At 41.6% G+C, this 17,630-nt stretch overlaps 1 protein-coding gene across 3 annotated transcripts in view; it reads right to left on the minus strand.

Annotated features, from left to right (window-relative positions):
* The window catches only part of MICU2 (mitochondrial calcium uptake 2), a 421,733-nt gene that overhangs the window by 23,296 nt on the left and 380,807 nt on the right, over nt 1-17,630 (minus strand). For all 3 annotated transcript variants that reach the window (XM_089685800.1, XM_089685798.1, XM_089685797.1), the window contains one exon: nt 16,279-16,376. In XM_089685800.1, the coding sequence (XP_089541926.1) occupies nt 16,279-16,376 (98 nt within the window). The remainder of the gene's footprint in view (nt 1-16,278; nt 16,377-17,630) is intronic.

Below are 17,630 nucleotides of genomic sequence, written 5' to 3' on the forward strand. Positions count from 1 at the left end.
CCTCAATGAATGACTGCTGAGGTAAAATCAATTGGCCACATAAAAATGTTGAGAGCCCCCACAGTAGAGGCACATGTATTTAATGGATAGACTGAGGGCAGGTGAATCTGAGGGAGCCCACCCCTCCTTAAAGGTACAGGAGTGCGCTGAACACCCAGCATGTAGCACAATGGCAGCTAAGGTGTCCAGTGCACCCTCTCAGCAACAAGTCAACAGTACAAGAAATGGCCACTGTCCCAGTCTATAACTGGCCTTCACAGCAAGCAGCACATGGAAGGGCAGCGCATGTCAAACAATACAAGAGAAATATTCTCTGCGCAACTTACCAAGTAGCTTGCAAACAAACCAATTAGCCCGTCTAACAGTATGCGTTAAAAACAGGGGTTTAGTTAGCACACATTTGCAAATACATGTGTAAGCTGCAGAGCCTCTTTCACGGCACCCCGATATTCTGCAGTTCCTAAATCTACAAATGTTGAGAGCCCCCATAGTAGAGACACATGTATTTAATGGATAGATCAAGGGCAGGTGAAACACTGTGCAGCAATACCAAGCAAGAAGAGTGTGTGTGTCTGTGTGTGTGTGTGTGAGTGTGTCTCCTAGGTTTCTCACATACACATGGTGAGGGTCTCCAACGTTTACAGCTGATTTGTAGAAAAAACAGATTTTTCTCTGAATCTTAATAAGCTTTGTCCTTGCTCCTGGAGTCCAGAGGCTTTATAGAGATTTGGGTGGGATGAAGCTACCATTCCTTGGTCCACATCTTACTTGGTATCCAGACCTCATTATTAAGAAACAAGAAAGGCCAAGTGAGCGCTACAATAAAGCTGCTGTAACACCAAAAAGACACCAAAAAAACCTCCTAGATCTATAAAACGGAGTAGGTGCAGCGCTGAGATATACAATATGAATATGAAATAAAGTGCAATATACACCATAAAGTGTTACATCAATCAAAAACAATTGCCAATGATAAATAATAAAGTGCCAATAGTGCTATTGGTGATCACAAGTAAAATCATGTAAAATAAAATAAAATAGGCAAATGTGCTGATGTACTACTTATGTACTTAAGTCCAATAGGTGATCAAGTGGATAAAATCTGAGGAGAGCCACTCAAAGGTGGCTATAGTGCTATTGAAGTCCAGAATAATGGACGTGAGGATCCTTTGTAAGATCTCAGGATAGGTGGTTCAAGCTCCTATCTCCATATTCATAGGTGGTGTATCTGGTAATAGAAAAACTGCGCACTCACCAGATGCGCAATTTCATTGCGCATTTGAGAACACAACTGTCTCAACAGGTCAGCCAGATCCTCTTTAAGGTATGCACAGCCTGTTCACGGTTCCCCTCTGGATCTTCCGTGGGTAACAGCACATCTAACGTTCTCTTTTAATGGCTCTGTGAATGGTTAGACTCCTGGGAGGGAGCAGAAACCTACTGAAGCATGCGGAAGGGAAGACAAAAAGGAACAGTGTGAAACTGCGCATCTGGTGAGTGCGCAGTTTTTCTATTACCAGATACACCACCTATAAATTTGGAGATAGGAGCTTGGACCACCTATCCTGAGATCTTACAAAGGATCCTCACGTCCATTATTCTGGACTTTTCACTTCAATAGCACTATAGCCACCTTTGAGTCTTTCTCCTCAGATTTTATCCACTTGATCACCTATTTGACTTAAGTACATAAGTAGTACATAAGCACATTTGCCTATTTTATTTTACTTGTGATCACCAATAGCACTATTGGCACTTTATTATTTATCATTGGCAATTGTTTTTTATTGATGTAACACTTTATGTTGTATATTGCACTTTATTTCATATTCATATCGTATATCTCAGCGCTGCACCTACTCTATGTTTTATAGACCTCAATATTAGCCACAGCTGTGCACATGATTCATATGGGTGAGCTGACTGATGCTCATGGCTCTCTATCCATTGTATGGAGTCCTTTACATCTGCAGAGCGGCCTTTTCTTCTATGTGTGGAATACACTACCAGGTGGCGGAGGGCCTTTTGTGACCAGATCTGACCAGATCCATATGAGGACCCTGGAATTGTCAGCTTTGAATGCGCATTTGAATTGCGTATCTGGTGAGTGTGCAATTTTTACCTTTATCACCTCATCCACGAATCCAGGGATTGGAGCTCTTTAAGGACTCTCTTGGATCTTGAGCACGCTATGGACTATACTCATCATTTAGTCACCGTTTTGCACTCTATTAGCACTTTTATTGATTTATATTAGTGTATATTTATCAAGTATATAAGTGTATATTTATTCAGCTAGCGCTGCACCTCTCCCTTGTATGCATTTTTGATTATTGAGAAGGTTCATATGGTACCTTTTTGGTGTTCAGCTGCTATTTTCTTATCTCATTTTATTTATTAATTGATTTTATATTAGCTGTTTTAAGCGCTCACTTATTTTGAGATTTACTCATGGCTCTCTGCTTGGGAGCCTGATGCTGGTTGAAAACCCTGAGGGCTGAAAGAACACTAAATAAATACAAGTACTGCCCGTTTGTTTTGAGGAACACCTTAGGTGGCCCCCAGCTTATCAGGAACTAACCTGAGTTTTGTTTCAGATGAGATGCTTTTTTTTTAATGCAAGGGAATTTCTGTACAAAGCCCTCCTGCATTGAAGCTATTTGTTTGCTGTCTTGTGCAGGACACACCAGCTTGGACTGTTCCTAGTTGTCCCTGTCTCATGTATGGTCTATCGCTGCCACTACTGGTTGAGCCAATCCCCCTTACACTATGTATATACAGCATATTTACAGACTATACAATACAAGACAGGTTTTTGAAACAAACACGCCTTGATAAAATTATTTTCATTAAGATTTTGTATACATTTCCTGCACATCCTATAATACACTCTTGAAACTAATGTGCTCTCTTCAATTGTGTATAAAGGAAAAGTGCTGAAGCTCCACGGAACAGTCAGCGACAGTTACTTCTGTAGTAAAAGCACATACTGTACTGTGTCAGCATCAGAGGAAACCTTAACCCAACAGAAGCCTGCTAGGCACTTACAGTGAACTGCAGAGATTAGGACAGGAAAGCAGCCTCAGCTCTGAACCAATTTCTCTACCAGGAATCTCTATACATACTGGCCTGACCAGAGTAGTGGAGTCCTGTGTAAACTTGAACAGTCACAGCTGACTGCAATACATCACAGAGAATACCAATACAGATGCACGGCAAACCTGAGCTACTTGGCTAACTGGGGAGCTTTCCAGGGTTTTCATATCCAGCCAGAATCTATCAATAGCTGTAAAGGACTAGGGAACCTCAGGGCTGTCACAGAAAACACCAGTATAAACTGGGAAAACCTGTGTGTATTGGCTGACTGGCAGACTTCCAGGATTTAAGATATCCAGCATGAATCTACCAGCAGCTGTTGATAGTAGAAAAATCTTTCAAATTAACAGAGAACAGCAGATGTAAAGAAAATACCTCCACTGTCATGAGGACACAAGACTTGCTTGTGGGCAGGGTTATCCTGTGATGGCCAACAGTTTGTTTTTTTTTGTTGTTAGTGTTGGTGGCACTATAACCCAAAGATTTAAAAACTTCCAGTGTCCCTCAATGGATGAGAAAAAAATGTATGTATGGAATAGAGAGAAGGTATTGACGGCCTGTCCTTTTTCCTAGAGGAAATTATAATGGTATGATGTGTGATTTAGAAAAGGCATCTTTTGCTTACACAGCTAAACTAGTTCCTCTTGCCTTCCTCGTGTTACTATTGGTCAACAAGGACTTCCATTGTATTTATGGATCAAAACTAAGCCCTCATTTACACCTGAGCGGTTTGCCGCACATTCTAGAAGCGACAATGCTCAACATCAAAGATCTCATTTTCTTTTGTGGCTGTTCACATCTCTATGCTCAGTATCTTGTAAAGATACATGAGCTTTTTATAGAGCTGGAGCATTTTTACACCTGAACAACTCTTCTCCTTTTATCTTCTCTTTGCTCTTTCCTCTTCTCCTCCCACCCAGGAGGTCAAGCTAGGAAAATAAAATTGGAAGAGCAAGGCCTTGGTATTCTGGATGCGAGGGCATTTATCCATAAGGTTCAGGCACACCCCAAACTTACAACTCTAGATACACCTTACAAAAACAAGAGGTAGAAATCCATCCGAGGGCATCTGGAAGCAGCTGTACCCAGACTGGGAGTCATAATGCATGTACACATATAATGTTACAGATTATACTGCTTTCCATTTGCCCAAATAAAAATGCTCGAGTTTACATACTTGTTTAAAAACACTTCAAAACACGTGTGTGAAGAAAAAAAAAAAAACGCTTCAAAATCGTCAGAAAAACACTTGGTGTAGACAGAGGCTAAAGATCAAAAAGCAGGCAAAATTGGCACTATTTTAACAGATAATGTAAAGGGCTCCCTGGGTTCAGGACTTGCTAAAGCACACCTAGGTCCCTGCATTTCTTTTAAGTTGATTTCACTTAAGGTTACCCATGGACATGAGGAGTCAGCCAGCTGATCTAACTTTCCAACTTGTGTGGGTTAGACAAACCTCTCATATAAGTGAATAATTGTCAGAAAGAGAAACTGATTGGGCCACTTACAAAACCTTTCTATATGGGCAGCACAGTGGCTAAATGGTTAGCACTTCCGCCTGGAAGTACTAGGGTCGTTGGTGCGAATCCCAGCCACAGCACTTCCTGTCTGGAGTTTGCATGTTCTCCCTGTGCCTGCGTGGGTTTCCTCCCACACTCCAAAGACATGCTGGTAGGTTAAATGGCTCCTGTCTAAATTGGCCCTAGTATGTGTATGTATGAATGTAAGTTAGGGACCTTAGATTGTACGCCCCTTGAGGGTTAGGGACTGATGTGAATGTACAATATATATGTAAAAGTGTTGCGGAAATTGACAGCGCTATATAAGTACCTGAAATAAATAAATACTGCCCCCATATCTCCTAAAATATGCCCCATGACTTCCTAACCCCCCCCCCACACTTCTATTTTGTCTCTTATTATCAATGGCGTGAAAAAGCATTACAAATTATTGGTAGAAGTTAATTCAACTGGATTGTTCTGTAAGAAGTTTTTCAGCTTCTGGAGTTCTAAACTTTCATACCTTTCCCATCTTGGACAATCTACATCTGCCTTGATACATGGTGATTAAATTAAGGTGAACAAGTTAGCCATCTGGCTATAAATGCTGGGGGGATGTTTGCGACACTCATTGTAACTGAAGCAGTTTTGAAGAACCGGTCTGGTTACATTTGGAGAATTTCCCCCATTTTTTTTATCCCTGTGACAATATAAGTAATGAAGGGGGCAGGTGTCACCAACATAAGGAGGTACAGCACAGAGCATGGCTATAGCCATAATAAGCAATGGATGTGCTTGTAAGCATCATCATCTGAATGCATAGTAATTTAGACAGGTAGAAATAGCAAACGCAAATACTTTAGATTGGGGGGTCGGCAACCAGTAGAATGTGACCAGATGGCTGGTAGATCGCAGTCCGGGCTTCCTGACCCGCCATCCCAGAGCATCAGAGTGTAATGCAGAGGAACTACTTGTAAAGTTGGAGCTGTGGTAGGGAGCAAGCCAATGCCTCCTCTGGAGTGCTGGCTCTTGTCCCATGTGGAGTGATACCAACAGCAGGAAAGAAAAAATGTTCAGGTCAGTGTGAAGCAATACACTGGGCATAATAGTACAGGGCTTCTTTCACAATGCTACGCTGCAGTGTACCTGCAGCTTTCCTGTGGGTTTGCTGAGCTTAACCATAGACTTCAAATATATCTTGCGAGTTTGGTGCACTTTCTGATTGCAGGAGTATTGGTGCACTTTCACACCTGCAGGATATAATAGAAGTCTATGGCAAAGCGCAGCTAACCCAAGAAAATCACAGATGCACTGCGCTGCACTAGCGGTGCAGGTAAAACGCAGCACATCAGTGTGAAAGCGGACTTATAGGGGGCTCAGAATAGTAAAGGTTAATTTACATTTGCAGTTAGGGGAGTGGACAAACCCCATAGTTAAGATGTGTTTTTACCACCCCCACCCCAAACACACCCCCTTTAGCTACAGTGGCCAGGGGGGTGTACACATGTTGTAGCCACAGCAGGAGTTACACGCCCTTGTCATGGTTGGTGGTTGTAGAACCTGCCAAGCATGACCCATTCAAGTGAATGAGGCCGCTCTGCAAGTGCCCTGCAACCATGTGCAGTACAGCAAACAAGGGGTTAAAACAGGCAGCGTTGTGTTGCTTTCTCACCACCTGCTTTAACCCCTTGGACTCCACTGAAGCTTGTAGTTGTGGGGAGCTTGCAGAGTGGCCTCATTTACTTGAATAGGTTACAATTTGAAGGCAGTAGCACCCACCAAAAGCAACGGGGGTTTAATTTCTGCTGCGGTATTTGTATATCTTTGGCTGCTGCCTCAGCAGCTAATGGGGGTAGGGGTTGGGGGTTGTAAAACTGCGACTCAACTGCAGGGTTTCAGCATCTCCCAGCTTTACAATATTTTGCCTCCTCACCACTTGATTTAAACCCATGATTGCTGTGTCATGTACTCGATTGCAACATGGCAGTATGGCAATTAGAGGTTTAAATCAAGTGTGAGGAGGCAACACTGTGCCCGTTGATCTTTGACTTCTCCCATGGTGTTCAGGTAGATCGCCACCTCTTTAACCGCCTCCCGCCCACCATATAAGGAAATGATGGGTGCAAGGTGGTTCTCTCGTTCTGGGAGGATGTCATATGACGTCCTCCCACTCTAACCGCGCAGCGATCGGTGGTGTGCTGTGTCCCTGGGACACAGCGGATCACCGATCAACGGAAAGAGCCGATGATGTCAGCTCTGTCATGTGACCAGCTGTGTCCAATCACAGCTGATCGAAAGTAAATAAGGAAATGCCAGTTATCGGCATTCCTCTCCTCAGGAGCTGTCACGCTGACAGCTCGTGAGGAGAGGAGAGCTGGTAATCAGTATTACTCAGAGGGGACATATACACTCATGATCAGTGTGCCTTGATGATCAGTGAAGCCCCATCAGTGCCACCTGTCAGTGTCCATCAATGCCACCTGTCATTGCCCATCAATGCCACCTGCCAGTGCCCATCAGTGCCATATATTAGTGCCTACCAGTGCACATCCATGTCACATATCAGTGCCCATCTGAGCTGCCCTTCAGTGCCAGTCAGTGCCACCTAACAGTGCCAGTCAGTGCCACCTAACAGTGCCATATATAAGTGCTGCCTTTCAGTGCGCACCAGTGATGCCTGTCAATGCCCATCAATGCCCATCAATGCAGCCTCCTTAGCGCATATCAGTGAAGGAGAAAAATCATTTATTTACAAAATTTTATAACAGAAAAAAAGGAAAAACTTATTTTTTCCAAATTTTCAGTTGTTTTTGGTTTGTTTAGCAAAACAAAAAAAAACCCAGAGGTGAATAAATACCACCAAAAGAAAGCTCTATCTCAAAAAAATTATAAAAATGTCATATGAGTACAACGTTGCATGACCACGCAATTGTCATTCAAAGCGCGACAGCACTGAAAGCTGAAAATTGGCCTGGGCAGGAATGGGGTATAAATGCCCTGTAGGCAAGTGGTTAAAGTGTTACTAAAGCTACAATAGTAAAATCAGTCTGTATATGCAGTAAAGCATGCTTGTTATACTCACTGTGGAAGGGGTTAATCCTCTGCATTGTGTAAAAACGCTGTTTGATTCTGACTTTTCTGATCCTCCCCTTCTTCCAATGTCCCCCTCTTATCTCCTGATAAGACATATTGTGTGGAGTCACTCTGCACATGCTCAGTTTGGTGTGTATTGCTAGAGGTTTTTTTTTTCTTGGGAGGGTGCATGTGATCAGCACAGGGCCAATCAGCACTGTCCAGACAGAGGTCAGGGGTCCTGCATCCTCTTAGACTAGAGCAAAATTAAACCGCCCATCAGTGCTGCCCACCTGTACCCATCAGTGCCACCCACCTGTGCCCATGAGTGCCACCCACCTGTGCCCATCAGTGCCACCCACCTGTGCCCATCAAGGCCGCCTATCAGTGCCTCCTATTAGTACCCATCAGTGCTGCCCATCTGTGCCACCTCATCAATGCCCATCAGTTCTGCCTATCAGTGCCGCCTCATCAATGCACATCAGTGAAGGAGAAAATTACCTGTTTGCAGCATTTTATAATAGAAACAAAGAAAACCTTTTTTTTCAAATTTTTTGCTATTTTTTTGTTTATTGCGCAAAAAATAAAACACCCAGTGGTGATTAAATACCACCAAAAGAAAGCTCTATTTGTGTGAAAAAATTATACAAATTTCATATGGATACAGTGTTGCAAGACCGCGCAATTGTCATTCAAAGTGCAACAGCACTGAAAGCCTGGGCAGGAAGGGGGTATAAGTGCCCAGTAGGCAAGTGGTTAAAAAAATGGCACAAAAGCAAAGTATTCTGCATAACTAGAGACTTTGAGATGTAGAGTAAGTAGGGGGCCCCTTAAGGGTTATGCTATGGGGCACTTTCACACAGAGTTACGCTTTTGGTACAGAGAATAACAAAACCCTAACGGAGGTTCTAAACTTAACGTGTTCTGTTGTCTCTGTACCCACAAGATAGATTTTCTATTGGTTCTTGTCCCTCTGGTCCTCATCCCTATAACAGAATGAGAAGGGAAAGAGAGAAGGATGGTCTAATGCTTCTTTAATTAAAAAATAATGTAACTGGAGTAGAGCTTTAACTGCTGGGTCACATCCAACATTCACAGTTCAGCTGAACCTTTTCAGATTCACGGTTGATGAATTCACGGTCCCAGACCCAGTATACAACCCAGGAGTCAAAAGTGTAGTTTCCATCATAGGTGTCTCGTGTAGATATTCTGCTTTGTGTAGTTACCTAAAAAAAAGTAAAACTTTCCTGTTTCAGGGTACTTTGCTTCACTCATGACAACAAGTGTGTTACCTAACTAGAACAGACTGTGCAATAATACAAAGGGAATGCAGTGTAATATAATATAACGCCAGAGGAATTAGAGGTTCTTTTGTCAAGAATGCTGGGTAATGACTGCTGACATTTTATAAATAATGAGAAATGACAAGAGTCAAATATTTATTGAATATGACTAAAACTGGCCTGCATGCATAGGAATATTGGCCTGAAATAGCTGATTAAATGAATTATTCATATACGCACCACAAGCTCGGCTGATAAACTCCATGCTCACAGCTTGTGATGTATGAGGTCCTGCGCCCTGCAGGCAGCTGTGTGCCGACACCCTCACAAGTCACAGGGAGTTCTGCAGGAACAAAGAACCCCAATCTGTCAGAGAGATGCAATTAAATGTTTCTCAGGTCCACAGCTTTTTGGTATTAAATAAACTATGCCTAGCATTTGCGGCCCAACTTCTGGACCTGATCACGGGATAAGCGAATGTTCGCTGGAAACTGGAAAACACATTTTATTCTGTTTGGAGAGCAAGTCCAAGCAACAAGCATGATCAGTCAGGGATTATTTATAAACCACTGTCACCTAGGTTATTCTTAGAGGTTTAATCTTCTTTAATATTATATACACTATATTGCCAAAAGTATTGGGACACCCCTCCAAAGCACTGGATGCAGGTGTTGCAACCTCAGGTGTATTAAATCAAGCACCTAGGCATGCAGACTATTTCTACAAACATTTGTGAAAGAATGGGTCGCTCTCAGGAGCTCAGTGAATTGAAGCGTGGTACTGTAATAGGTTGCCACCTGTGCAGTAAGTCCATCTTTGAAATTTCCTAGCTACTAAATATTCCACGGTCAGCTGTTAGTGATATTATAATAAAGTGGAAGCAACTGGGAACAACAGCAACTCAGCCACAAAGTGGTAGGCTTCGAAGTGGGGTGGAGGAACTTGACTGGTCCACAAAGAGTACTGATCTCAACCGTTAGAACACCTTTGGGATGAATTAGAGCGGAGACTGAGAGCCAGGCTTTCTCGTCTGACATCAGTGTCGGACCACACAAATTTGCTTCTGGAATAATGGTCAAACATTCCCATAGACACAGTCCTAAACCTTGTGGACACCCTTCCCAGAAGAGTTGAAGCTGCTGTAGCTGCAAAGGGTGGGCCAACTCAATACTGAACCCTATGGACTAAGACTGGGATGCCATTAAAGTTCATGTGTGTGTAAAGGCAGGCGTCCCAATACTTTTGGCAATATAGTATATAATCCAATGCTGCCACTATTGATCAGGTTTCCCACAAAACTTCTAGGTGGAACTACGGCCTCTTGTTACAGAATTCTGTGTAGTACAATGCCTCTCTTATCTCGACTTGTGGTCAAAGCTAGAATGGGTTCATAGAACAGGAGATACTGGCAACACACTTGTATTAATATATTAAAATTGTTATGAATGTAAGCTCAGTAAAGGAATGATACCACCAGGTTATAGATACCTTTCAACAACAGAAATTGAGGAAGAGGGTAAAACACGTGGTACACTCATTGGCAATAAGTAGGAGTGCCTACATTGCGCTGGAAATTGGGAGTGGCCTGAAGCATCATGGTTAAATCCAAATCTAAGCCTACTCAGAGTACACGCTGCACACATATGCCAGAGTACGTAAAAAAATACTCCTGAACTACTATACCACAAGTAAGAGTTTCACAGACACACTGCAGTGTGTAATGTACAGTGGTAAGCACTTTGTTAGGTAAAACACAATGCCGTGCATCAGCCAGTAGTATGTACTGCTTTTATTGCTGGTCAGCAGGAGCAAAATATAGTTGGAGTCTCAGGTTAACATGATGAAAAAATGGCCAGTGCTGGTGCATAGTGGAAGAAAACATTGTCAGGTATTGAAAGGTGCAGGAAAACAAGGCCAATGTTGGTGGTCAAGGGGTGGAGAAATATCAGGTATTGGTGGTCAGCAGGAGCAAAAAATGCTGGTGTCAGCAGTGAATGGGATAAAAAAAATTGCCTGGTATTAGTGGTCAGTGAGAGGATGAAAATGCTCAGCAGTGATGGTCGTGGGGAGGAAAAATGGCCTCCTGGGGGAAAGGGCGGGCAATGGGGCTTGGAGAGGGAGGTATTGGTGCTCTGGAGGGAAAAGGTGGCACTGGCACTAAGTGGGAATAGGGGGCACAAGTGTTCATTGGAGCAAAAAAGGGGGGGGGGGGCACCTGTATTCTGTATAGTTAAAGGTGAAGGGGCACTGATAGTCTGTGCAGGGAGGGGGATGCTGATGCTCTGCGAAGGGGGAGGGCGGATATTGGTGCTTGGTAAAAATAGGTGGGGGAACATGTGTCTCTATGGGAGGACATTGATGGCAATGGATTACTTACCTATCAACGCTGTGCTTCTGGGATCACTGCCTCCCTTAGGCTGGAACTAAAGTTTTCATGTTGGGTAGGAAATCACTCTGCCACCAGGTCTGGGTTCAGCCTGGATTTGGGAAGCCGAAAATCATTGTATTCAGTAGTCACTAATTGTTTTTAGATCTGGAGAATCTGGAGGCCAAATCAACACATCAAACTCATTGCTGTATTCCTCAAAAAATTCTTGAACCATTTTTGCAGTGTAGCAGGGCGAATTTTCCTTCTAAAAGAGGACGCTGCCATCAGGAAATACAATTTCCATGAAGGGGTATACTCGGTGAGTAACAATGTTTAGGTACAGTAGGTGGTAGACGTCAAATAACATCCACATGAATGGCAGGCCCCAAGGTTTTCCAGCAGAACATTGCCTAAAGCAGTATTTTTCAACCTTTTTTCAGTCAAGACACCCTCTAAAATTATGGACAGTCCCAAGGTACCCCATTCTAAAATATACAAAACTATTAGAATAGTTTATTACAATGCGGAAACATCCACACACATAGGACATCCAATGTTAGAGGTGATTTATGCTTCCAAATCAAACACACTTTTGCACACTGGTATTGACTAGTATTCCAATGCTTCTCTTTTCCCTCAGTTTTTCTCCATCACCAAGCTAATGTGACCCCAGAACTGACAGAGGGGCAGAAGAGGGTCAAACAAGGATGCTGTGCAGGAAAACCACATCCTCCTTAACTGACAATCTCATTGGTTGTCAGGACACCGGTGACTAGAAGGTCATAATGGTGCACAATGAAAAGTCGTGGCTTTGTGTAACCAAAAGGCAGGCTTGCTCCACCCGCTGGCTTGTATACAAGTTTTGGACAATTGTTAGACATTTTGCCAAGGCACCCCTGAAGAAGCCTTTGGGCACTCTGGTTAAAAAAGTCTGGCCTAGAGCATCACACTGCCTCTGCTGGCTTGCCTTCTGCATCCTGGTGTCATCACTTCCCTAGGTATGGGGGTGCATTAGTGCATATGAAATGGACAGCTTGCACATCTAGAAAGGTTCAATTAATGCTGAAAGATAGAATGAGATTTTTAAAGCAGCATATGCTCTTTATCAGGTAATGCCTTGCATATTTTAGCAGGACAATGCTAACCCACATACTGCATCTATGACAACATCATGGCTTCGTAGTAGAAGAGTCTATGTGCTTAAATTGTCTGCTTGCAGTAGAGACCTTTCACCAATTGAAAATATTTGGTGCATCTTGAAATGAAAAATACAACAAAAAAGACCCAGGACTGTTGAGCAGTTAGAATCCTATATCAGGCATGAATGGGACAACATTCATCTTCCAAAACTCCATCAGCTGGTCTCCTCAGTTCCCATACATTTACAGAGTGTTGTTAAAAGAAGAGGAGATGCTACACTGTGGTAGCCAATACTGCATTTTGGCCGAGATTTCTTCAGATTCTCTGAAACGTTTGATTTTATGTACTGTAGATGATGATAGATTTAAAGTATTTGCACCTTTACATTGAGGAACATTATTCTAAAATTGTTCAACAATGTTTAAATGCAGCTTTTCACAGATTTTTTAATCTCTGCCCATCTTTACTTCTGAGACACTCTGACTCTCTAACATGCTCTTTTTATTCCCAGTCATATTACTAACTTTTTGTCAATTAATCTAATTAGTTGCTAAATGTTCTTCCAGCTCTTCCTTTTTAGTACCTCTTACTTTGCCAGCTTTTTGTTGCCCTGTCCCAACTTTTTTGAGACCTGTTGCTGCCATTAATTTCAAAATTACCTTATTATTTTCTAAAAATGTACATTTTCTCAGTTTAAACATTTGATATGTTTCTATTTTCTATTGTGAATAAAATATGGATTTATGAAATGTGCAAATCATTCCATTTGGTTTCTATGCAGATTTAACACAGCTTCCCAACTTTTTTGGAATTGGTATTGTAAGTTTTTATGGATAGGCACTAATTGTAAAGAAAATGTTTTCTCTGTCTTCTCTAAATAGTACAAATGAAGGATATAAAAGATTACACTATATTGTGTATAAAGGTATTTGCTAAGTGTCTGAAATGAAAGTGGTCCTCCCTAGCAGCCAGATACCTGGAATCTGATTGGTTGCTACAGACTCTTAGATGAGGCCAGCTGTCTAAGAGATTAAAGCAAATAGGAAAGAACTACCTAAACCTGGCCAGTCTTTCCTCACGCAGTGTGTGCTATGTCTGACAGGTGTCTCCTTCATGTGTAAAGAGTTTTTTCTCTGTACAGCAGACAGGTGTTGTCTGGCTGTGTATAGAGCTCTGCAGACCTGTCAGCGTATGTTATCTCAACTGGTAAGAGCTCTCATGTGGGTCCACTCAAACGGCTCTATAAAAATGACAGCTCCATCTAAAAGTAAATAGATATCGGTCCAAGAGAGTTCGCGATCCTGACAGAACAGACAACGTCTCAGTAAACACATATGACAGATCTGGATGACTTCTGCCTTTCCCACCAAGGTAGAGATTTCCCTTTGTGAAATAATGTGTGCTTCTAAAAATCCAATCCATCATCTCCAGTACAAACAGTGGGGAGGGGCAGATCAAACACCCACACCAATGTTCTATTTGAGGCACGGGATGTCGGCTGGAAACCACTCTTTGAGAGATCCAGATGTACATGAATGAGACGGGACACGCTAGCTTTCCACTCCTAGGTCCTAGGAAATCCTGTATATAGAGTCCTCTTTACTGCATGGCTACATTATCCCTGATCATTTCTTCACGGCAAACTCCCCTGTCAGCCTGCAGTATAGCAGCCCTTTAGAAAGCCTATAGAAAGCCCTTTACAGTTTATGAGGGAGGCAATATACAGTAAGTGCTATATTAGACATGAAGCACAGCCTACATTTCAGCCAGAAAATATCAGAGAGATCGGTGTAAGTGATGGTGTAACAGTACTGTGTGCTTTCCCAATATACAGTGAGGAACAGAAGTATTTGAACACCCTGCAATTTTGCAAGTTCTCCCACTTAGAAATCATGGAGGGGTCTGAAATTCACATTATAGGTGCATTCCCACTCTGAGAGACAGAATTTAAAAAACAAAATTCAGGAAATCACATTGTATGATTTTTAAAGAATTTGTCTTGCACTGCTGAACATAAGTATTTGAACACCTGAGAAAATCAGTGTTAATATTTGGTACAGAAGCCTTTGTTTGCAGTTACAGAGGTCAAAGCAAAAAAAAATCCAAAAGTTCAAAATCATAAAGGAATTCCATCATAATTTTAATTCAAGGAATTGTACATTTAAAGTCGAAGTTTTGACAGAGTCAAAGCAGTCACTATGTTATATAATGACGACTCTCCAAAAACAGACATTAATTTGTTTTTGGCTGTGGTCCATTAGTGGACCTAGTTCAAACCCACCTCAGCTATCTTGCTACGAAGCAGACATTGAACACCACCAGTCAAAAGCATTCACCTTGCAGCTCCATATATACCTTCCCTTTGTATACAAGCAGCTGCGTGATGGGGAATGCCTCAGCTGCTTTTGATTGGCAGTGTGCAATGACAGCTTCCTGGCAGGAGAGGTGAGGTATGTTCAAACCAGGATCTGAATACGCCTGAGCTTATCACTACTGTCCATAAAGGCAACAGGATGTCAGAAGAAATCTCTACACAGGGGAATTCTTGTTGTCATTTGAACACATTGGAAGACTTATTAAAACCTCTTGTTTTGGTTTCAACTCAAACTTTTTGGATTTGCCATTATATTTGCAAACTTGTTGCACTCCTTACAGGCCCAGAGTTTGTTTAGGGTGCAGTAGTGAACTGTTATATGGTCCTACCATGCAATCAGAGGAAAATAAGATTTTCACCAGCACACCTGGGTATAGTGATGATCTGGTCCTTTATTCACATAAAGCAACAGGCATCTCAGGCCAACATTTCAGGACCTTGCAGGGTTTCTTTTTGAAGGCATGAAAAGGGATCCTGCATGTTCCCAAAACATTGGGCCGTGATGCCTGTTGGTTTATTTGAATAAAGGATAACATTGACAACATGACCGGTGTTCTAATCTTTCCCTAATGTTTGGAAAACACACACAAAAAAAAAAATGTTTGGACACATTTCATATAATTTTATTAGGTAGCTTAGTGAAGCATTTATTCCTTGAAAGCGACCTACAAAGGTATTGTTTTACAATCCCTTTCTGAACCCTGATAACCACTCAAGGTTCACTGGTAGTGCATTCATCACAGTCATTTAAAAACACATGCACCAGAAATATTCCCCTGCAGTAAGCGAGTAAGCTACGGTAAAATGCAGACATGTCACATTTTAACACAGTACCCAGGAAGGCACCGCATAACGCACTGCACTGCTATGTGGAGACATGAAGTGTCACTTTGTGCACTTTTAAATAAAGGTGGGGGAAAAAAAAAGAAAAAAAGTAAACAGTGTGATATGAAATGCACATCACACTGCCCCCTCACTGAGGCTCACTGCAGCCAAAAAACTGCCAGCACATTAAAACAGAGTATTTAGTGTACGGGAAGTGGGAACGGGCCCTAGGTGTTCGTGGATTAGATACATTTTAAATTATTATATCCATTCCAGTAAAAGGATTGATGGTCAGGTTTGCTGCTGGATAGTTAATACATAATTGCTTCCTCATTTGTCACCTAGCTTATCTCATGCGCTTGATAATTTATCCCACATGTAGGACTTTTGTTACCTTTTCAGAAAGCGCATTAAAACCATGGGGCACAACAGAACTCTATGGGAAAGCACAGCTAACCTGCACCAAACTCACAGGTACACAGCACTACACCTGCGGCACAGTCAAAGAGCACCACATCAGTGTGAAAGGTATCTAAATGTGTTCCCCATTTCTTTGGATTACAGGCAACAAATAAAGAGCTCATCATACCTCTAGTATGTTAAACTATGGAGAAAACCTACCTGTAGAAATTAGAATACTGCAGCTTTTCCCGTCCTCCTCGTCCAAAGAAATAAACTAGTAATGTAGTATTGATATCATCACTGTCTGACAAGGTCTCCTAAAAATAAAAACATAATTTTGGTATAAATAATCATTTAACATGTTACAGGACAGATATTTGCAGTCAAGATACATTGTTATAGCTGGAGGCTGCATGCCAGATATTACTGAAAAAAACAGACACAGTGAAGCCACCTAATAAAATTTTGAGAGCCACATCCAGTGTATGGGATGCTTGTTGGACATCACTGCTCCAGGCACATTACATTGCTTTCTGTCTTGTCCTTTGCATTTGGTATATGTATATAATAACTTTAGCCTTTCTCAAAACTGTAGTGCTTTCTTAGAGCCTACAGGTGTCATTGTTGCAGCACTAGCTGACTACAAGAAGTAACTGTAATTTGCTAACCTTTTTTACCCCTGAGGAACCTATGGAATAATTTTCAGGCTCTTGATGAACCTTGCTAAAAAATAGATTCTACCTACAGCTCACAGTACATTAGCATGATCACACTGTTGAAGAATATTATAAATAAAAGACAACATAAAGCAGTGTATCCCTTTAAATTTATTATTCAATACTGTCTGGAATACAGGATTAAAGGCAGAATTTCAAACTCTTTGGAAAGTAAAACAATGTATTTTAACTGCAACTTTATCCCTAACTAGGTGACATTCAATCTGTGATTACAGAATATCCCTATCCAATGAGAGGTAGCATAACACTTCTAGACTGCACCAGAAATGCATATGTCAAGGTGCCAAAGTAGAAGAGCAACAGGGAGACAGAAGCAGAGACTTGTCACCCTATAACAGGAAATGCCTTAACAAGGAACTTCATGTCAGGATTAGGTATTTTTTGATAAATTCCATAGGTTTAAAAAGATTGAACATTACATTTGAAAGAATATTATCATGTTCAAGCTTATGTGGGATTTAAACGATTGGGTTTGTAAACCACAACAATTAACTTCTCCTATCTGCTCCCTTTTGACCTGTTCCTCTTCAAGACTGGACCGATTCTGACAGTCCTTACATACATGTAAAAACTACATTTTTTGCTAAGTACTTAGAAACCATAAACATCATATTTTTTTTTTAAAACAAAGGCCCTAGATAGCAAAATGGTAGTTGTTGCTATTTTTAATATCATATGGCATTTGCACAATGGTTTATCCAACACAACTTTTTCATGAGAAAATACGATTTTAATTTATGAATTTTAGTGCACACAATTACAATATAATACCCACCTTTTTGGGTAAAATATAAAAGATAATGTTACACCGAGTAAATAGATAAGTTATATGTT

The sequence above is a fragment of the Staurois parvus genome, unplaced genomic scaffold (genome assembly GCF_062004578.1).
Source record: "Staurois parvus isolate SC_StPar_1 unplaced genomic scaffold, SC_StPar_1.0 ptg000387l, whole genome shotgun sequence".
NCBI lineage: Eukaryota > Metazoa > Chordata > Amphibia > Anura > Ranidae > Staurois > Staurois parvus.